This window comes from Sebastes umbrosus, chromosome 22, assembly GCF_015220745.1.
Source record: "Sebastes umbrosus isolate fSebUmb1 chromosome 22, fSebUmb1.pri, whole genome shotgun sequence".
Classification (NCBI taxonomy): Eukaryota; Metazoa; Chordata; class Actinopteri; order Perciformes; family Sebastidae; genus Sebastes; species Sebastes umbrosus.
Genome location: NC_051290.1, coordinates 365,615 through 384,298, shown reverse-complemented (window position 1 = coordinate 384,298; position 18,684 = coordinate 365,615). Strand labels below are relative to the sequence as shown.

The 18,684-nt window shown below is 41.1% G+C and overlaps 3 protein-coding genes across 12 annotated transcripts in view; 1 reads left to right on the top strand and 2 right to left on the bottom strand.

Moving 5' to 3' along the window:
- LOC119481766 (Fc receptor-like protein 3) overlaps window positions 1-14,653 on the top strand; it is a 19,879-nt gene extending 5,226 nt beyond the window's left edge. For 3 of the 7 annotated variants that reach the window (XM_037758973.1, XM_037758972.1, XM_037758967.1), the window contains exons 7-9: window positions 6,580-6,819; window positions 6,895-7,071; window positions 7,189-7,493. In XM_037758973.1, coding sequence (XP_037614901.1) covers window positions 6,580-6,819; window positions 6,895-7,071; window positions 7,189-7,301 — 530 coding nt within the window. In that variant the 3' untranslated portion in view covers window positions 7,302-7,493. Of the gene's footprint in view, window positions 1-485; window positions 621-739; window positions 944-6,579; window positions 6,820-6,894; window positions 7,072-7,188; window positions 7,494-14,642 lie in introns of those variants that run through there. The other 4 variants (XM_037758970.1, XM_037758969.1, XM_037758971.1 and 1 more) reach the window with 4 other exon arrangements.
- LOC119481782 (high affinity immunoglobulin epsilon receptor subunit alpha-like) lies at window positions 2,069-4,594 on the bottom strand. The gene is made up of 6 exons (XM_037759003.1): window positions 4,388-4,594; window positions 3,748-3,783; window positions 3,259-3,522; window positions 2,718-2,957; window positions 2,484-2,642; window positions 2,069-2,381 (listed from the first exon to the last, which is right to left on the bottom strand). Exons 1-6 carry the CDS (start codon window positions 4,416-4,418, stop codon window positions 2,269-2,271), a joined length of 843 nt encoding a protein of 280 aa, XP_037614931.1. The 5' UTR covers window positions 4,419-4,594; the 3' UTR covers window positions 2,069-2,268.
- Window positions 14,654-15,544: 891 nt separating the features above from the next.
- Window positions 15,545-17,645, bottom strand: LOC119481791 (CD276 antigen homolog). 4 transcript variants are annotated; one of them, XM_037759026.1, is made up of 4 exons: window positions 17,495-17,645; window positions 16,359-16,706; window positions 16,045-16,256; window positions 15,545-15,554 (listed from the first exon to the last, which is right to left on the bottom strand). In XM_037759026.1, the coding sequence occupies exons 1-3, from the start codon at window positions 17,541-17,543 to the stop codon at window positions 16,063-16,065; spliced, it is 591 nt and encodes a 196-aa protein (XP_037614954.1). In that variant the 5' UTR covers window positions 17,544-17,645; the 3' UTR covers window positions 15,545-15,554; window positions 16,045-16,062. The 4 variants fall into 4 exon arrangements, with proteins under 4 accessions (XP_037614954.1, XP_037614957.1, XP_037614956.1 ...); XM_037759029.1 differs by lacking the exon at window positions 15,545-15,554 and having other exon boundaries at window positions 15,609-16,205; XM_037759028.1 differs by lacking the exon at window positions 15,545-15,554 and having other exon boundaries at window positions 15,610-16,249; window positions 16,358-16,706.
- Between the last annotated feature and the right edge of the window lie 1,039 nt (window positions 17,646-18,684).

Genomic DNA, 18,684 nt, shown 5'->3' with positions numbered 1-18,684 from the left:
ACCTTGGCGTGGACTCCCTTTTCCTCACATTCCCTGAGCCAGTTTGTGACAAAGGAAACTTAATCTGCCATTCTGATGAAGGTGGTGTACCTGCATGATTCTTACACTTTTTGGTTGTACCAACATGATTTAAGTCGGTTTGGATAAATAAGTATAAGTCTGAACATGTTTTAGTCATAAAGACCCTTTTAGTGTCAACGTCATGATTAACATCCCATCATGGTTACTAACAGGAAAGGAGTCTATAGATGTATTTCTATATTTTAGAAGATAAACTTGAATCTGATATTTGTGCTGCCACATTTGTTTGAAGCTTCATGTTTTCGTTACTGAACAACAATGTTCCTCTGTTGGACTAGAAAGAAAGAAAACCCGTCAACAGATGTGGAGATTAACATACATTTTTGTTGTGTTTTTCTGTAATGTTTGGTGTTTCATAGTGTGGCTTTAGACATTCACCTGACCAGGTGTGTTTGTTTTTCTAGATCCAAACAGTAGGTCTTCGTCCACTGCAGTCTCGACTCAGTTGTCGCTGAGAGTGATGCTCCACCTGGTGGTGATCTTCCCGTACTTCGTCTCCACCGTCCTCCTGGTGTCTGTATATCGACACCCGCCTGCAGGTAACACTCACCTTCTGACGAGAGTCAGCACACGTCAACACGTTGACCTGATGATGGCGCCAAAAGTAATTACAACCAATCACAACGTGCTTCATTTTAATACAATTGCAACTCTGCAGGAAGGAACCCGCCTGTATCCATGACGACGTCTCCACGCGGCGAGGATGACGAGGGATCGGACCAACCGTATGATGAGGTCACCACCGAGCATCATTTCTAAACTCTCTTATGTTGTATATATTAACTGCTTTATTTGTGTCATGTTTGTTCTCTTTTGTACGCTGTTTTCAATATTTTGTCAATAAAGTTTTTAAAAAGTTGAACATTTCAGTGAGAATAGTTTGTTTTCACCGTGGTCTGTTTTTAATTGTTGACAAATAATTAACATGTCTGACTTGAGCGACCCCTCGTGGTAGAGTCAGATACAACACCTTAATAATAAGTTTTAAAACATTTAATCGTTATAGTTTCCCATTCACAGCAAGAGCACCAAAGTTTCTCTCTCAGGTTGAAATATTTCAACTCCCGCAAATACGCGCAAATTTGCAGTTATTCGCCTCTTTGCATCGACTTTGTATGTAATGGTGCCGCGCTAAAAGTTTGCTTCGCTCTTGGTGTGAACGCACCATAAGCCTCATGGATATGGGTCAGTCGGGGTCTGCTACACCTTCAACGTTGTAAAAGTGAAACTTAAAAGCAACGCGTTGTTTTGAACACAAAACAAAACAGCTTATTTAGGTTTAGGCAACAAAACCACTGAGTTAAAGGACCAGTATGTAACATTTAGGGGGATCTATTGGCAGAAATGGAATATAATGTTAATAAGTATGTTTTCTTTAGTGAATAATCACCTGAAAATAAGAATAATTGTGTTTGCGTTACCTTAGAATGAGACGTTTATATCTACCTAACTAATGACTGTTGTGAAATCACGGATACGTCTGCAGTTGTCATGACCTAATGTCAGGGTCTACCGACTTATTTTTATTGAGCTAATTAATGATGTTTGTACCCTCAGAGGAGGGTATAAAAGGAGGTGCGTGGTGATTGCCACGTAGACTTTCCTGCAGAGTTGTCTCGGCTTTATTCTGTGATAATAGTCTGTCAGCGTTTTTGCTTCTTATCTGTCTCCATATCTCCACCACTTATTTGGCGTTGTCGGCAGGATTGGAAGAGATCGCTTCCGCTGGGCCCGGCATTCTGGACGAACAACACAAACAGTGGCCACCTAAAAAAAGGTAAGCAATATTTTGCTTTATTTTGGAAAAGGTTGTGTGGTTCTGTCGAGGGTCTGGCTCAGTGGTAATGGCACTAACTCTGTCCGACTACCAGCTGCGTCCTCAACTCTGACTCTATCAGGGATTCTTAGGAATCAGTAAGTGGGAACAAAACACATTTAGTTTATCTGATCTGAAGAGAATCTGAACAAACATGAACAACAACACGACTCAGAATGTGAACAACTGTCAGCTTTAATTTGGACCAAAAACATGTGGACTGCTCCGTCCAGAACATTCCTCACTGAACCGGACCGAGTTGATCCTGACAGCTGCTTTAAAGACTTCAACCAGTCAAACTACAACATGTGGAGTTCCTCAGGGAACCCTTCTGGGTCCTCCACCGGATCTCATCTTCATTTAGGATCAGATCAGAACTGATGCTCCGTGGTGGCCGCGCTGATGACATCACCGTAGTCATCATCCAATCCCTCCTCAGCCTGGGTGGGCGGGGTCGTCACCACGGAGACGGGCAGCTCACTTCCTGCAGTCAGAGCAGGTTAGAGAGAGAAGGTAGATAAATGATCAACATGAAGAGTTCTGGTAGAGACAACTGTCAATCAACATCTGACTGATTGATTGATACCTGTGTTCCTGTGTCGATATAAAGACACCATGATGAAGGTGGAGATGCAGTAAGGACAGAACACCACCAGGTGGCAGACCAGTCTGATGACAAGGTGGAGGGGGTCTAAGGCAGGGGGCGGGGCTGTAGAGGTGGGCGGGGCCGTGATTGTAGGTCTACCTGTAGAGAGAATCCCACCTGGTCAGGTGATTATCTGGATGAATGAACTCCTGAAATCAAAGGTGACCTCCTCACCTGTGACAGTGAGCCAGCTGGGTGGAGACTCATCACTGCTGATGAGACACTTGTAGAGGCCTTCATCAGACCTGGAAACATGGTGGAGGGTCATGTGACCTGCAGGCTCATACCTGATGAGGGCGCCATCTTTATAGAAAGCAGCTGAGAGGCTGGAGGACGTCTTTGTCCTACAGAGCAGAGTGACGTCATCTCCCTCCATCACAGGGAGGACAGGACTCTGCAGGATCACTGGTCCACCTCAACACAGAGACACACTACAGCATTTCATCCCTTTACACACAGCTTCATCAATACTACAATCTATGGCCCCGACCACGGCTCTGAAACATCAGTAAGTTAGAATCTATGGCCCCGACCACGGCTCTGATACATCAGTAAGTTAGAATCTATGGCCCCGACCACGGCTCTGAAATATCAGTAAGTTAGAATCTGTGGCCCCGACCACGACTCTGAAATATCAGTAAGTTAGAATCTATGGCCCCGACCACGGCTCTGAAATATCAGTAGTTATAATCTCGACTCTACAGGCTGATCTTACCAGTGACGGTGATGGTGATGGTGTTACTGGTTGCTCCCTCTCTGGACTCACACCAGTAAACTCCACTGTCCCATAAGAGCATGTAGCTGATGTTACAGGAGGAACCAGCAGGTTTTCCCCAGCCAGCTCCACACTGAGTCCTGGTTTCTTTGGTGATGTTCCTCCACAGAGTCCATCCAGCAGAGCCGTCGTCCTCCTCACAGCTCAGAGAGACAGGCTGTCCTCTAAACATCTGAGAGCTGTTGGGACTCAGAGTCAGACGAGCTGGAGGGTGGATGGTATAGAAAACACTAAATGACTCCTAAAAGAGGTTACAGTTTGTATTTCAGTCCTACAGAATGTGAATAATGTCACGTCTAATATATAATTCAACACATGTGAGGACAAACGGTCGTTTACTTGCAGACCAAAGACTGGATGAATCCTCAACTCTGACTCTTCTATCAGGGTTTCAGAGAGTTTGAGATGTGACAGAGGAAGTTTACTGACCTTGGTTTGTTGTGCCGCTCAGCAGGAAGGTCAGAACTGAAGAGAGATGAAGTTAGTTTGAGGTTTTACTGCAGACCGACAGAACAACTGTCCTCAGTACTGTGTCATACAGCTTTAGCATGATTTCAGTGCTTTACAGCATCTGAATGTAGTGCAACGTTAACATGAGTCAGAGTCAAAGTGGCTACAAGCATGAGAATAATATGAGAATAATACCAGAAAAGGTACAAGTCCAAGAGTCAGAGTCCAACAAGGTACGAGTCCAAGACAAGTCCAAGTCCAACAAGGCACGAGTCCAAGACAAGTCAGAGTCCAACAAGGTACAAATTTGAGACAAGTGCAAGATTTAAAAAAAAAGTGGACTCGTGTACTACAGCCCTGGATCTAGACTCATACTCTTGCTCTCAAAGTTCACCAGATTGATGCATTTTACTTTAAACATTCAAAATTATCTTCCCCTTCTTCAGAACTCATTCCGGCGCCGCTGTCTGTCTGACATTAACCCTTTAACATTCACTTCCTGCTCTTAAAGGTTGTATCAGAGTAAAGTGAGAACATTTTCTGAACGTATTAAACTGTTTAACAGTAATGTTTAAGCTCCATCGTACTCTCTCTAGACTCTAGAACAGATTGTACTCACAGATCAGCCATTGAAGCGATGTTCGTCTCATGGTACCAGCCGGTGATGTGACATCAAACACTTCAAAAGTTTCACTCAGAGCAGATAAAACCCTGTTTCCTGTATGGAGTCTAGTGCAGCAGCCGTGTGGTTTCCCCTCCTGCAGTTGGTCACTTACGTCGGTTCAGAATGGCGTCGTCTCTGCTGCAGGCTAGAGGCTCCTGTTGCTAGCCTCAACTCACCCCACCACTGCACTGTGGGTAATACAGGCGCTAAGTTTTAACAAGGAAGAAGAATGTGTGAAATAAGGAAGTGGATATCTCTGCTCTCTGCTTCTGCTGCATTGATTTTTGATCTTTCTTTTCTGGACCCCCTGCAGTTCGCCTACAGAGCCACCAGGTCGGTAGGTGATGCAGTGAAAGACAACGATGATGGACATCCACACTACCATCATTGGGTCCATCCTCACCTCCACCGTCACCACCTGGTATCCTGCTGCCACTGCCAAGGACCAGGGACCTTCCAGGACCCGTACGCCTCCAGAACCCTGAGGACCCTCCAGGACCCGTACGCATTCAGGACCCTGAGTACCCTCCAGGACGTGTATGCCTCCAGAATTCTGCTGTGTGATGTGTGGCTTCATAGCGTGCAGCCGTACGGTGTCTCTTTCTGAGCACATTTCAGTGGTTAAAACTGAAACCGCTGTCACCTGCACGAACACACAGCTCGTTTGTTTGAAGATCATCATCAAGTCATTTTTTTTATTGAATCGCTGACAGATTCAAACAAACATCTTGAATCTTTGTGGTGAAAAGAGTTTAACAGTTTAATAGCAATTTATTACTTACACATCTTGCTGTGCGATACCTTTTTAGTATTAATTATCTTTTATTATGTGTTTTTATCTCATTGTCTTATGCTCATTTTTCATCTCAAGTTTTTAATTTAGTTTTCTGTTTTAGTTTTTTCCTTCTAATGTTTTGGTTCAGAGAACTAATTTACCTGCTTTCATATAACAAAACCTGTCTCCTAGTAGTGTGAGAGGAAACCACAACACTGCCAGCCACAGTCACAGAGGAAGGGCGGGGGGGCTTCTTTTACTTGACGTAATCAAAGTTGTCATCAACACGTATAGATCTCACTTCACCAAGCGTTAAGATGGAGGAAGCACCTCTACTGTGGCTGCTCTGTAAGTATCGTCGAATACAATTTAACAATAATGACTAGAATACTGTCGTCAACTTTGGTTTTTACGTCACTTTCATGTCTGTGTGTTGACCCAGTCTTCACCCAACACGACATTAATGTCGTATCACAAACCTGAAAACAACCTGAGTGTCATTTCTTTTCAGTTCTGACTTCCCTGCTGAGCTGCACAACAAACCAAGGTCAGTAAACTTCTATTACATCCGAATCTTAGTATTACGGCCACATAGAGGAAAACATTAATCAATCTGAGATTATGAGCATAAAGTCAGAAGTCCCCTAATGCATGGAAGGCCGCTACGATATTGACAAAATTTGGTACGTATATTGCTCTGATCATTTCAGATATACTTCCTGTCGGCTTTCATTAGCTCCGCCCAACCAAATGTCGGCCATTTTGAATATTGTGCATTGTTCGTGAATTTTATGCAAACTTTTTGAAACTCCTCCTGGAGGATTTATCAGATTCGTTTCAAATGTGGTTGGTTAGAATTAGGAAACAAAACTACTTGGTTAGTTAAGTGGCCGCCATTTTTAAGACCTTCAAGATGACGTTGAGTTCAATTAAACATTAAGATCATCAGTTTATTTTAACCACATCCTCCTCCCTCCAGCTCGTCTGACTCTGAGTCCCAGCAGCTCTCAGATGTTTGAAGGACAGTCTGTCTCTCTGAGCTGTGAGGAGGAGGACGTCTCTGCTGGATGGACTCTGAGGAGGAACATCACCGATGAAACCAGGACTCAGTGTGGAGCTGGCTGGGGAAGACCTGCTGGTTCCTCCTGTAGCATCAGCTACATGTTCGCATGGCACAGTGGAGTTTACTGGTGTGAGTCCAGAGAGGGAGCAACCAGTAACACCATCACCATCACCGTCACTGGTAAGATCAGCCTGTAGAGTCGAGAGTATAGCTACTGATATTTCAGAGCTGTGGTCGGGGCCATAGATTGTAGTATTGATGAAGCTGTGTGTAAATGGATGAAATGCTGTAGTGTGTCTCTGTGTTCAGATGGACCAGTGATCCTGCAGAGTCCTGTCCTCCCTTTGATGGAGGGTGATGACGTCACTCTGCTCTGTAGGACAAAGACGTCCTCCAGCCTCTCAGCTGATTTCTATAAAGATGGCGCCCTCATCAGGACTGAGCCTGCAGGTCACATGACCCTCCACCATGTTTCCAGGTCTGATGAAGGCCTCTACAAGTGTCTCATCAGCAGTGATGAGTCTCCACCCAGCTGGCTCACTGTCACAGGTGAGGAGGTCACCTTTGATTTCAGGAGTTCATTCATCCAGATAATGACCTGACCAGGTGGGATTCTCTCTACAGGTAGACCTACAATCACGGCTCCGCCCACCTCTACAGCCCCGCCCACCTCTACAGCCCCATCCCCTGCCTTAGACCCCCTCCACCTTGTGATCAGACTGGTCTGCCACCTGGTGGTGTTCTGTCCTTACTGCATCTCCACTTTCATCATGGTGTCTTTATATCGACACAGGAACACAGGTATCAATCAATCAATCAATCAATCAATCAATCAATCAATCAATCAATCAATCAGGTGTTGATTGACAGTTGTCTCTACCAGAACTCTTCATGTTGATCAATTATCTACATTCTCAGGAAGTGAGCTGCCCGTCTCCGTGGTGATGACCCCGCCCACCCAGGCTGAGGAGGGATTGGATGATGACTACGGTGATGTCATCACTGCGGTCACCACGGAGCATCAGTTCTGATCTGATCTTAAATGAAGATGAGGACCGGTGGAGGACCCAGAAGGGTTCCCTAAGGAACTCCACATGTTGTAGTTTGACTTGTTGAAGTCTTTAAAGCAGCTGTCAGGATCAACTCGGTCCGGTTCAGTGAGGAATGTTCTGGACAGAGCAGTCCACATGTTTTTGGTCCAAATTAAAGCTGACATTTGTTCACATTCTGAGTCGTGTTGTCGTTCATGATTGTTCAGATTCTCTTCAGATCAGATAAACTAAATGTGTTTTGTTCCCACTCACTGATTCCTAAGAAACTCTGATAGAGTCAGAGTTGAGGACGGAGCTGGAGGTCGGACAGAGTTAGTGCCGTTACCACTGAGCCAGACCCTGGATAGAACCACACAACCTTTTCCAAAATAAAGCAAAATATTGCTTACCTTTTTTTTAGGTGGCCACTGTTTGTGTTGTTCGTCCAGAACGCTGGGCACAGCGGAGGCGATCTCTTCCAATCCTGCCGACAACACCAAATATGTTATGGAGATATGGAGACAGATAAGAAGCAAAAACTCTGACAGACTATTATCACAGAATAAAGCCGAGACAACTCTGCAGGAAAGTCTACGTGGCAATCACCACGCACCTCCTTTTATACCCTCCTCTGAGGGTACAAACATCATTAATTAGCTCAACAAACATTAGTCGGTAGACCCTGACATTAGGTCATGACAACTGCAGATGTGTCCGTGATTTCTTTTTTTGTAGTTTGACTGGTTGAATTCTTTAAAGCAGCTGTCAGGATTAACTCGGTCCAGTGTTTTGCTCCCACGTGACCATGTGGTTTTGTCTGTGGCTTCACAGACACTGTGACAGGTCGTGGTACGAAGATGAAGGTGGTCTCATTTCATCTGCAGAATGGAGGAAACATGAGTCTGCTGAGGGATGGTCATCATTAACGCTCATCTCTCTTCAGGTCTGAGTTCACCGCTGAGCTGCACAACAAACCAAGGTCAGTAAACTTCCTCTGTCACAACATTACTAACATTTATCTGTTGGTTAAGGAAACGTAGCAGCTTACCACACAGAAATCATGGCTGGTGGTCGGGGTGGATGGTGGACGGACAAAACACAGGAAAGAGCGATTCAAATACGTCTTGTTTATTGGTCTCCATTGAAAAAGACATTTCCAAAAACGTCAGTTATGGACACAAAGAAATAAATAAATAAAAATAAATACATTTAAAAAATAATATAAATAAATGACTCAATAAATAAATGAATATGTTATTAAATATAATAATATTTAAAAAAAATTAGATATTAATGAATTAATAAAATATGACACAAATTGATATTTCTGTTTTTATTTATTTATTTATTAATTATTTTTGTATTAATTCCCTTATTTATGCCTTCCCCTTTATTTATTTATCTATTTATTTTTTATTATTTTTAAATGTATTTATTTTTGCATTTTTGTGTTTTATATTTATTTTCAAATATATGTATTTATTTATTTTATTTATTTCCTGCAAGAAATGTAAAAAAAAAAGTTTGGAGGAATAAATAAGGGGTGAAATGCAAAGGGGAAACAATGCATGCAATAAATAAATAAATAAAATACATAAATATAAAATATAAACAAAATAAATACAAAAATAAATAATTCAATTTAAAAAATAATAAAAAAAATAAATACATAAATAAAAGGGAACATTAAACGAGAGTAAATCAATAAGGGAATCAATACAAAGAAGCAAATTAAAACAGAAATACCAATTTTTGTCAAATTTATGAATTTATTAAGGGTTACATTTATTTTTGTATTATTTTTGATATATTTAATGACATATTTATTTATTTGTTGAGTCATTTATTTATTTTTTCATTTATTTTGAAAGTGTCCGTCCTCCATTCTTTGGTCGAAACTGCTTTTTATTTGAGTTATTTTTTAAACAAAAGCTATTTTAAATAATGAATAATGTGTTTAAGATGTGCACCAATAACCTGTGTGATTTATTGAATATGAATCATTCTTGTTGGGGGAGTTAGTTGTGGACTTTAGCAGTAAGTCATCATGTCGGTGCAGTCAGAGTCCAGCAGGTGGCAGCAGAGCAGCTTCACTGTAAAGTCCTGCTGTACCTTCCAGTACTCACACTACCAGAGTATTTAGTAGGAGAGGGAAACCTTTACTGTGTCCTGATACATAGTATGTTCAATAGAGTACTCCTAAAATACCAGGATGTGCTTCTACATCCAGCACACTGTTCTGGTTATTCAGACCCACAATCCTCTGCACAGCAGATGTACTGTATGAGCAAGAGGGTCAAAGTTATGGAGGACGGAAGCTGCCAAAATCAAAATAAATTAACTAATAAATATGTCAGTAAATGCAGAAAAAAATAATATTAAAAATAAATGTAGCCATTAATTAATTGATAAAATGTGATATAAACTGATATTTCTGTTTTATGTTGCTTTTTCTAATTATTCTTCTGTTTAATTTTCCTTTTCTTTATTTATGTATTTATTTTTATACATTTTAAAATGTATTTATTTATTTTCTATTTTTTTATTTTTTTATTTATGTGTGCATTTATTTCTGCATGATTTTCCCGTTGCATTTCACTCCTTATTTATCGGGGTCTATCTGCATACCAGCAGATAAAAGCAGAAGTGTGAACTGACTCAATAAAAGAGTTATGAAACAGAGTCATCAGGGATTTGTCAGCCAGTGGATGTTCTGGACAGTCCAGATGGATGTTCATTCACTCTCACTCTCTGAGTCCGGTTAGTGAGAAAGTCCAAAATCCGTCCCACAATGTTTGAGTCCAACCCAAAATGCTCTGTCAGTTTCTGCACCAGCAGGTGGGGCTGTAGGGTGTTGAAGGCAGATGACAAGTCTGCAAACAACAATCTAGCCTGGTTTCTACCCTCCAAGTGTTTGTACATGAAATTAAAGTAGAATAGTGGTGCCGGCCTGCACCCCCCCGCTGCTCCGATATGCAAACTGTAGACGGTCAAGGAGATGTTCGGTCCTGCTCAGTAGAACGTTTTTCATCAGTAAAAAAGTTCAAGGAGCAATAATAGGATAAAGTAGTATCCTAATATGTCCCAGTAGTATCCTAGTATGTCCCAGTAGTATCCTAGTATGTCCCAGTAGTATAAAGTAGTATCCTAGTATGTCCCAGTAGTACAAAGTAGTAGCCTAGTATGTCCCAGTAGTACAAAGTAGTAGCCTAGTATGTCCCAGTAGTATAAAGTAGTATCCTAGTATGTCCCAGTAGTATAAAGTAGTATCCTAGTATGTCCCAGTAGTATAAAGTAGTATCCTAGTATGTCCCAGTAGTATAAAGTAGTATCCTAGTATGTCCCAGTAGTATAAAGTAGTATCCTAGTATGTCCCAGTAGTACAAAGTAGTAGCCTAGTATGTCCCAGTAGTATCCTAGTATGTCCCAGTAGTATAAAGTAGTATCCTAGTATGTCCCAGTAGTACAAAGTAGTAGCCTAGTATGTCCCAGTAGTATAAAGTAGTATCCTAGTATGTCCCAGTAGTATAAAGTAGTATCCTAGTATGTCCCAGTAGTACAAAGTAGTAGCCTAGTATGTCCCAGTAGTATACAGTAGTATCCTAGTATGTCCCAGTAGTATCCTAGTATGTCCCAGTAGTATAAAGTAGTATCCTAGTATGTCCCAGTAGTACAAAGTAGTAGCCTAGTATGTCCCAGTAGTATAAAGTAGTATCCTAGTATGTCCCAGTAGTACAAAGTAGTAGCCTAGTATGTCCCAGTAGTATACAGTAGTATCCTAGTATGTCCCAGTAGTACAAAGTAGTAGCCTAGTATGTCCCAGTAGTATAAAGTAGTATCCTAGTATGTCCCAGTAGTATCCTAGTATGTCCCAGTAGTACAAAGTAGTAGCCTAGTATTTCCCAGTAGTATAAAGTAGTAGCCTAGTATGTCCCAATAGTACAAAGTAGTATCCTAGTATGTCCCAGTAGTATAAAGTAGTATCCTAGTATGTCCCAGTAGTATACAGTAGTATCCTAGTATGTCCCAGTAGTACAAAGTAGTAGCCTAGTATGTCCCAGTAGTATAAAGTAGTAGCCTAGTATGTCCCAGTAGTACATAGTAGTATCCTAGTATGTCCCAGTAGTACAAAGTAGTATCCTAGTATGTCCCAGTAGTATAAAGTAGTAGCCTAGTATGTCCCAGTAGTATAAAGTAGTAGCCTAGTATGTCCCAGTAGTACAAAGTAGTAGCCTAGTATGTCCAAGTAGTACACAGTGGTATCCTAGTATGTCCCAGTAGTACAAAGTAGTATCCTAGTATGTCCCAGTAGTACACAGTAGTATCCTAGTATGTCCTAGTAGTATAAAGTAGTATCCTAGTATGTCCCAGTAGTATAAAGTAGTAGCCTAGTATGTCCCAGTAGTACACAGTAGTATCCTAGTATGTCCCAGTAGTACACAGTAGTATCCTAGTATGTCCCAGTAGTATAAAGTAGTATCCTAGTATGTCCCAGTAGTGCACAGTAGTATCCTAGTATGTCCCAGTAGTATAAAGTAGTATCCTAGTATGTCCCAGTAGTATAAAGTAGTATCCTAGTATGTCCCAGTAGTACAAAGTAGTATCCTAGTATGTCCCAGTAGTACAAAGTAGTATCCTAGTATGTCCCAGTAGTATAAAGTAGTATCCTAGAATGTCCCAGTAGTACACAGTAGTATCCTAGTATGTCCCAGTAGTATAAAGTATTATCCTAGTATGTCCCAGTAGTACAAAGTAGTATCCTAGTGTCCCAGTAGTATAAAGTAGTATCCTAGTATGTCCCAGTAGTACAGAGTACGATCCTAGTATGTCCCAGTAGTACAAAGTAGTATCCTAGTATGTCCCAGTAGTATAAAGTAGTATCCTAGTATGTCCCAGTAGTACAAAGTAGTATCCTAGTATGTCCCAGTAGTACACAGTAGTATCCTAGTATGTCCCAGTAGTACAAAGTAGTATCCTAGTATGTCCCAGTAGTATAAAGTAGTAGCCTAGTATGTCCCAGTAGTACACAGTAGTATCCTAGTATGTCCCAGTAGTACACAGTAGTATCCTAGTATGTCCCAGTAGTACAAAGTAGTATCCTAGTATGTCCCAGTAGTATAAAGTAGTATCCTAGTATGTCCCAGTAGTACAAAGTAGTATCCTAGTATGTCCCAGTTGTACAAAGTAGTATCCTAGTATGTCCCAGTAGTACAAAGTAGTAGCCTAGTATGTCCCAGTAGTATAAAGTAGTATCCTAGTATGTCCCAGTAGTACAAAGTAGTATCCTAGTATGTCCCGGTAGTACAAAGTAGTATCCTAGTATGTCCCAGTAGTACAAAGTAGTATCCTAGTATGTCCCAGTAGTACACAGTAGTATCCTAGTATGTCCCAGTAGTACAAAGTAGTATCCTAGTATGTCCCAGTAGTATCCTAGTATGTCCCAGTAGTACAAAGTAGTATCCTAGTATGTCCCAGTAGTACACAGTAGTATCCTAGTATGTCCCAGTAGTACACAGTAGTATCCTAGTATGTCCCAGTAGTACACAGTAGTATCCTAGTATGTCCCAGTAGTATCCTAGTATGTCCCAGTAGTACAAAGTAGTATCCTAGTATGTCCCAGTAGTACACAGTAGTATCCTAGTATGTCCCAGTAGTACAAAGTAGTATCCTAGTATGTCCCAGTAGTATAAAGTAGTATCCTAGTATGTCCCAGTAGTACACAGTAGTATCCTAGTATGTCCCAGTAGTACAAAGTAGTATCCTAGTATGTCCCAGTAGTACACAGTAGTATCCTAGTATGTCCCAGTAGTACAAAGTAGTATCCTAGTATGTCCCAGTAGTACACAGTAGTATCCTAGTATGTCCCAGTAGTACAAAGTAGTATCCTAGTATGTCCCAGTAGTACAAAGATCCACCTTGGTTTCTAGTTATTATTATTATTATTATTATTATTATTTGATTTTAATTTGAATTAGAGGTCAGAGTCCAAGTACGTGTTGACATAAGAAGAAGTTGATTTTAGATGTTAAACTCATCAACAGAATAAAACAGAGTGAGGCAGCAGAGAGCAAACAGCTGTATAACATCTGGATGAGTCATGAGACGCTGAAGCAGCTCTGTGGTTTCCTGACTGCTGCTGCCTCTTCCTCTTCCTCTTCTTGTGGTGAAGCTAAATACTGCTTTTATGAGTCAGAGTTTTTCTCAATCAATTCAAAGTGACAGTCAAACTCCACCTACTGCACTTTTGAAAATTAATTAAACAGAAGAGTAAATAAATAAGGGAACTGATACAAAGATGAATAAATACAAAAACAAATTAAAATACATAAGTAAAAACACACATTTTAAAATTTAATTTAAAATAAATAAATAAATTTAAAAATGAATAAGTAAAAGGAAAAATTAAAGAGAAGAGTAAATAAATAAGGGAATTAATAAAAGATAAATAAACATAGAAGCAAATTAAAACAGATATCAATTAATTAATGGCCACATTTATTTTTAATATTATTTTTGCTACATTTAATGACATTTATTAATTTATTGAGTCATTTATTATTGATTTTGGCAGTATTCTTATATTTCCAGATGAATTCTGATGAATCTGAATATTGTGGGTTGTGGTCTGTTAGCATGAGCTGCTATAGCTGCGTACAAAGAACACAATATGCATCGTGAATACAATATTAATAAAAACAATGAATATATAAAAAGAGCACAACTTCAGAATCTCTCTTGAGAAGTATTTATTTTTATCCCCAAAAACACTTTGAGTGAAAAACAAACTGAGTTGTTGCAGTTGCAGAGTTTTTAGCACATAATAATAAAAACAATAACAATAACAATAATAATAATAATAATAATAATAATAATAACAATAATAATAATAACAATAATAATATCAATATCATAGCACCTGTACAATATTATATTGTGTATACAATCTCCCAGTCCCATCAGAGGTTCTTTAGCTCACTGAACATATAATCTACATTATCTAACCCAGGTTAGTTCATCAGTACATTCCTTTCTGTACTCATCATGTAAATCATGATTAATAATAATTATACAGTTTAATCTCTTATTCCGTGACGGGACATCAACCTGTCCTCCGGGTTCCTCTGAGACGTTCTGCATCAGCTGCTTTTATATAATTAACTGGACATTAATGTAAACCCAAGCAGAAGCCTTAATATGACCCAGCAGGAAATAAAAGTACGAGATTAAGACCTCTTTACACCGGATTATTTCATGGGTACGGACATTTCAAATAAAACAAGACTGACAGGTTCACTGGCTAACATTAGCTAGCTAGCTAGCTTGTCTGGAGCAACCCTCCAGGAAGAGCGCCGGTCGTTGATCAAATCTTTCGTAGTGTCCGAACGGCGGTAATAACAACGTCCGTGTCCGTCACGTGATGCATCGGGCCCAAAAAGACTTTTCCCATAGACTTCCATTGGGAAAGAGACGACTGTAACTCAGAGGATCATTTATTTTGAGGTGAATCAACTCCCCAGTACGAACTCTCTAATAGTCCTGATTTAAATCATCACGTCCTAAAAGTTCTTAAACGCACTAATACCTGAATAGAATAGAATAGAAAGCTTTATTGTCATTAAATACAACGAGATTCACAGTGTCTACTTCTGGTCAGAGCTTTAAAACAAATACTTGACGAGACTAAACGAGGCAGGTAAAACATAGAACAGGTAAAACACACAGTTATAAAACAATATAAAACAGGTCAAGTAGATGTAGTGAATAAAATGTAAACAAGTTGCACTTGAGGTGTGTATTGCATCAAGGATATATTGCACCGATAGAGGTATTCACATTCAAGTATTAATATTGCAGAGTTATTGTTTGTTCAGTGTCCGTATGGCTCAGGGGAAGAAACTGTTCGTGAGTCTGGAGGTGCTTTCACTGACCTGTAGCGCCGGCCAGAGGGCAGCAGGTCAAACAGGTGATGAGCTGGGTGGGAGGAGTCCCTGAGAATAGTTGTGGACCTACTGAGGCAGCGGGAGCTGGAGATCTCCTCCAGGGAGGGCAGCCTATGATCCTCTGGGCCGTGTCTATGACCCTGTGCAGTCATATGTGTAAAGTGCATGCAGTAGTGGTGTAGGCTGGGATGAGGTGCAGTGAGAGGTGGTCTGACTGGCCTATGTGTGGTTGAGGCACCGCTCTGTACGCATGCTTCACGTTGCAGTAAACATGGTCTAGAGTGTTGTTCTTCCTGGTGGCACATTTCACATACTGAGTGAATTTAGGAAGAGCAGACTTTAGGTTTGCCTGATTGAAGTCCCCTGCTATTACATGGAGCGCGTCAGGATGAGCCCGCTGCTGTTTACTTACGGCACTGTGGAGGTGGCTGAGGGCTAAGCTAACGTTAGCATCTGGAGGGATGTAGACAGCCGTGATAGCTACTGCCGTTAGCTCTCTGGGTAGGTAGAACGGACGGCAGATGACCGTCAGAGCCTCTAGATATTGTGCATCTGTTGAAAGTAGTTTGTGACTGGAGAACTACTTTGTAGTCCAATGTTGATTAACTCCAGCCGACTGTGCACCAGCTGTGCTTGGCAGAGCCCGTCAGAAAAGCACAAAAAACGTAACAATATACAAACAAAAAGGCACCAGACGAGAGAGCCAAGAGCCGCTGCACAACCGCGCGCCGGAGGAATCCAGAGTTATTTCAGTTTCAATGTGGACGTTATGGCTTACTTCACGATGTTAGCGGGAGGCTAACATCGTGAAGGACTGATGCTTAAACAACAGCAGAACGTTCTGATCTGTGGTCCAGATGTTTTTTATATTTCCAGACAAGAAAAAGTCCAACTATTACAGAACACACCACAACACCTGCTGCTGCTCCCAGTCCAACGGCTACATGAGTGAAGTCTCCATTCCCTGGGTCATCAGTCTTGGGGTCATCAGTCTCGGGGTCTCCTTTCTGTGAATCTGAAGATCAAAATACACATTAGTCAGGAAACCACTGACTAGTTCCTCTTCTATATTTCTCATGTTTGATCAACCTGGAATAAACTGCAGCTACAAACTCACCTGTAACCTCCAGCTGGATGCTGTTGATTGGCTTACCGCCAATGCCTCTCTTTCTACGACTTGAACGACCTGTTGCAACTCGACACTCGTATGTTCCGCTGTCTTCACTGCTCACATTCTTCAGAACTAAAGAGACGTCTCCATTCTCCATCTTCCTGTCCTCCAGCTCCACCCTGTCCTTAAAGGATGGATGCTGTTTATTTGGTTGAGGGTGTCCATCGCCGACTAAGAAGACGTACTTTGACTTCAGGTCATCTCTGGTCCACTCTACAACATTGATGGAGGCATCGCCAGCGTCACATTTCAGAATGGCATTCTCTCCAGGGTTCACTGTTTGCAGATGTAGGTCTGAAAAACAATAATAAACAATAATTAATATCTAGATTAAAAAGTGATTCCTGTCATTGTTTGTCTCTTCAGTCTGTAGAACACTAAATAACAAACCAACACCACGTGCTCTGCTGGGGGGGGGATGTGATGCTGCTTGTGTTCTGATACCTGGAGGAGTAAGTCTGCCACTGACTACGACTGTTTTAAAACAGAGAAGAAGAACTGACTGCAGGTAGTTTGTCACGTGACGATAGCAAACAACAACAGAGCGGTGTAGGGATGTTAATGACTAACCGTTTAACCGTTAACCGACATTAAACATGTTAACCGATTAACACTATCGGTTAAAACGGTTAAAAGATGTGTTAATTAAAAAGATGAGAAAAACTCGTCAGTTGAAGGAGAAAAGCTGGTCCACCTTAACAGTCCACCTTAACAGTCCACCTTAAGAGAGTCTGAGCCGGCGTTACAGATACAGGAAGTCGGCTCCCGTCTATCCCTCGCTGAGAGGAGGAGATGTTTCTCTCAAACATTAAGATATAAGTGGAAAAAAACTGTTCACAAAACATGATAGACATGATTACTGACTATTAGTGGAACAATTTAACCACAAACTCACATCCTGACCATAAAGACAGATTAACTGGATTTGCCTTGTTTAAACTGCTCATTAATCCAGACAGTGTGTCTGATCACTCTTTATATATTTCAGAGTAACTGACTGAGCTGAATACATCAGAGGTCAGAGATGTGTGTTCTCCATCTCTATCTGTATGAATCAGTTAATAATGAGAGGTCATATTTACCAGAAGCTGCTCCAGACAGAAAGAACAGCAGGATGATGAGAGCAGCCATGAGAGCTGAGACGATGTTGGTCTGCTGCTGGATCTCTCTCTGTCACAAGTCTGAGTCTGTTGAGCATTTACAGGAGTCTGGAAGGCAGTTTGTGGTTTCATGTTTCAGTGCAGAGTGGGTGGAGCTCAGGGCGGGTTTCCTGAGGACATGAGGGAACTGAACTGACTCAGTGTTTTTACACTTCCGCATACTGTCTTGAATCCTGTAGTTAGAGCAGCACAGTCAGCTTTAACAACATTAAGATGTTTATTAGAGAGAAGTTCTGGAGTACATGTGATCTGTAACTCAGGTTATTTAAAACTATTTCTTACAGTCTGTTTTAGTTGTAGCTGGCTGTTCCTGCTGTGTGTCTGTTCACCAGTATCATTTAAACTGGTCAGAAAGCTTCAATCCCAGCTGGAACACTTTCATCTGAAGTCTGATCAACTTCAGTATAAACCTGAGATCAACACTGTTAACCCTTTCACACGAGGACTCAACCAGGGTTGATGTGTCTGAAAGGGTTAACCCGCGTTGACTCGGCTGTGCGACCCCGGTCCAGAGGATGTGACGATGAGAAATCAACAGGTCAACATGGCCCTCTGCTGGCTCACAGGCTGTCTGTCAACCAGCCGTCTCCACTGAGCATGAGCAGCTGACTGCTAACACACACTCTCCTCTACTAGTTAACCCTTTAAACTACTGAGACACTCTCCTCTACTAGTTAACCCTTTAAACTACTGACACACTCTCCTCTACTAGTTAACCCTTTAAACTACTGACACACTCTCCTCTACTAGTTAACCCTTTAAACTACTGACACACTCTCCTCTACTAGTTAACCCTTTAAACTACTGAGACACTCTCCTCTACTAGTTAACCCTTTAAACTACTGACACACTCTCCTCTACTAGTTAACCCTTTAAACTACTGAGACACACTCCTCTACTAGTTAACCCTTTAAACTACTGAGACACTCTCCTCTACTAGTTAACCCTTTAAACTACTGAGACACTCCTCTACTAGTTAACCCTTTAAACTACTGAGACACTCTCCTCTACTAGTTAACCCTTTAAACTACTGAGACACACTCATAAATCAACACAGCATGAAACAAACATGGAAATAAATACCAATTGACGGAGCATTTTGGCAAATTTTT

Coding starts and splice junctions, on each gene's coding strand:
- LOC119481782 (XM_037759003.1), bottom strand. CDS start 4,418: ATGAGACGAACATCGCTTCAATGGCTGATCT. Junction 3,784..4,387: donor ATCGCTTCAATGGCTGATCT/GTGAGTACAATC, acceptor ATCTCTCTTCAG/TTCTGACCTTCCTGCTGAGC. Junction 2,382..2,483: donor ATATCGACACAGGAACACAG/GTATCAATCAAT, acceptor CTCTGACTGCAG/GAAGTGAGCTGCCCGTCTCC.
- LOC119481791 (XM_037759026.1), bottom strand. CDS start 17,543: ATGGCTGCTCTCATCATCCTGCTGTTCTTTCTGTCTGGAGCAGCTTCT. Junction 16,707..17,494: donor TCTGTCTGGAGCAGCTTCTG/GTAAATATGACC, acceptor ATTGTTTTTCAG/ACCTACATCTGCAAACAGTG. Junction 16,257..16,358: donor CATCCAGCTGGAGGTTACAG/GTGAGTTTGTAG, acceptor TTTGATCTTCAG/ATTCACAGAAAGGAGACCCC.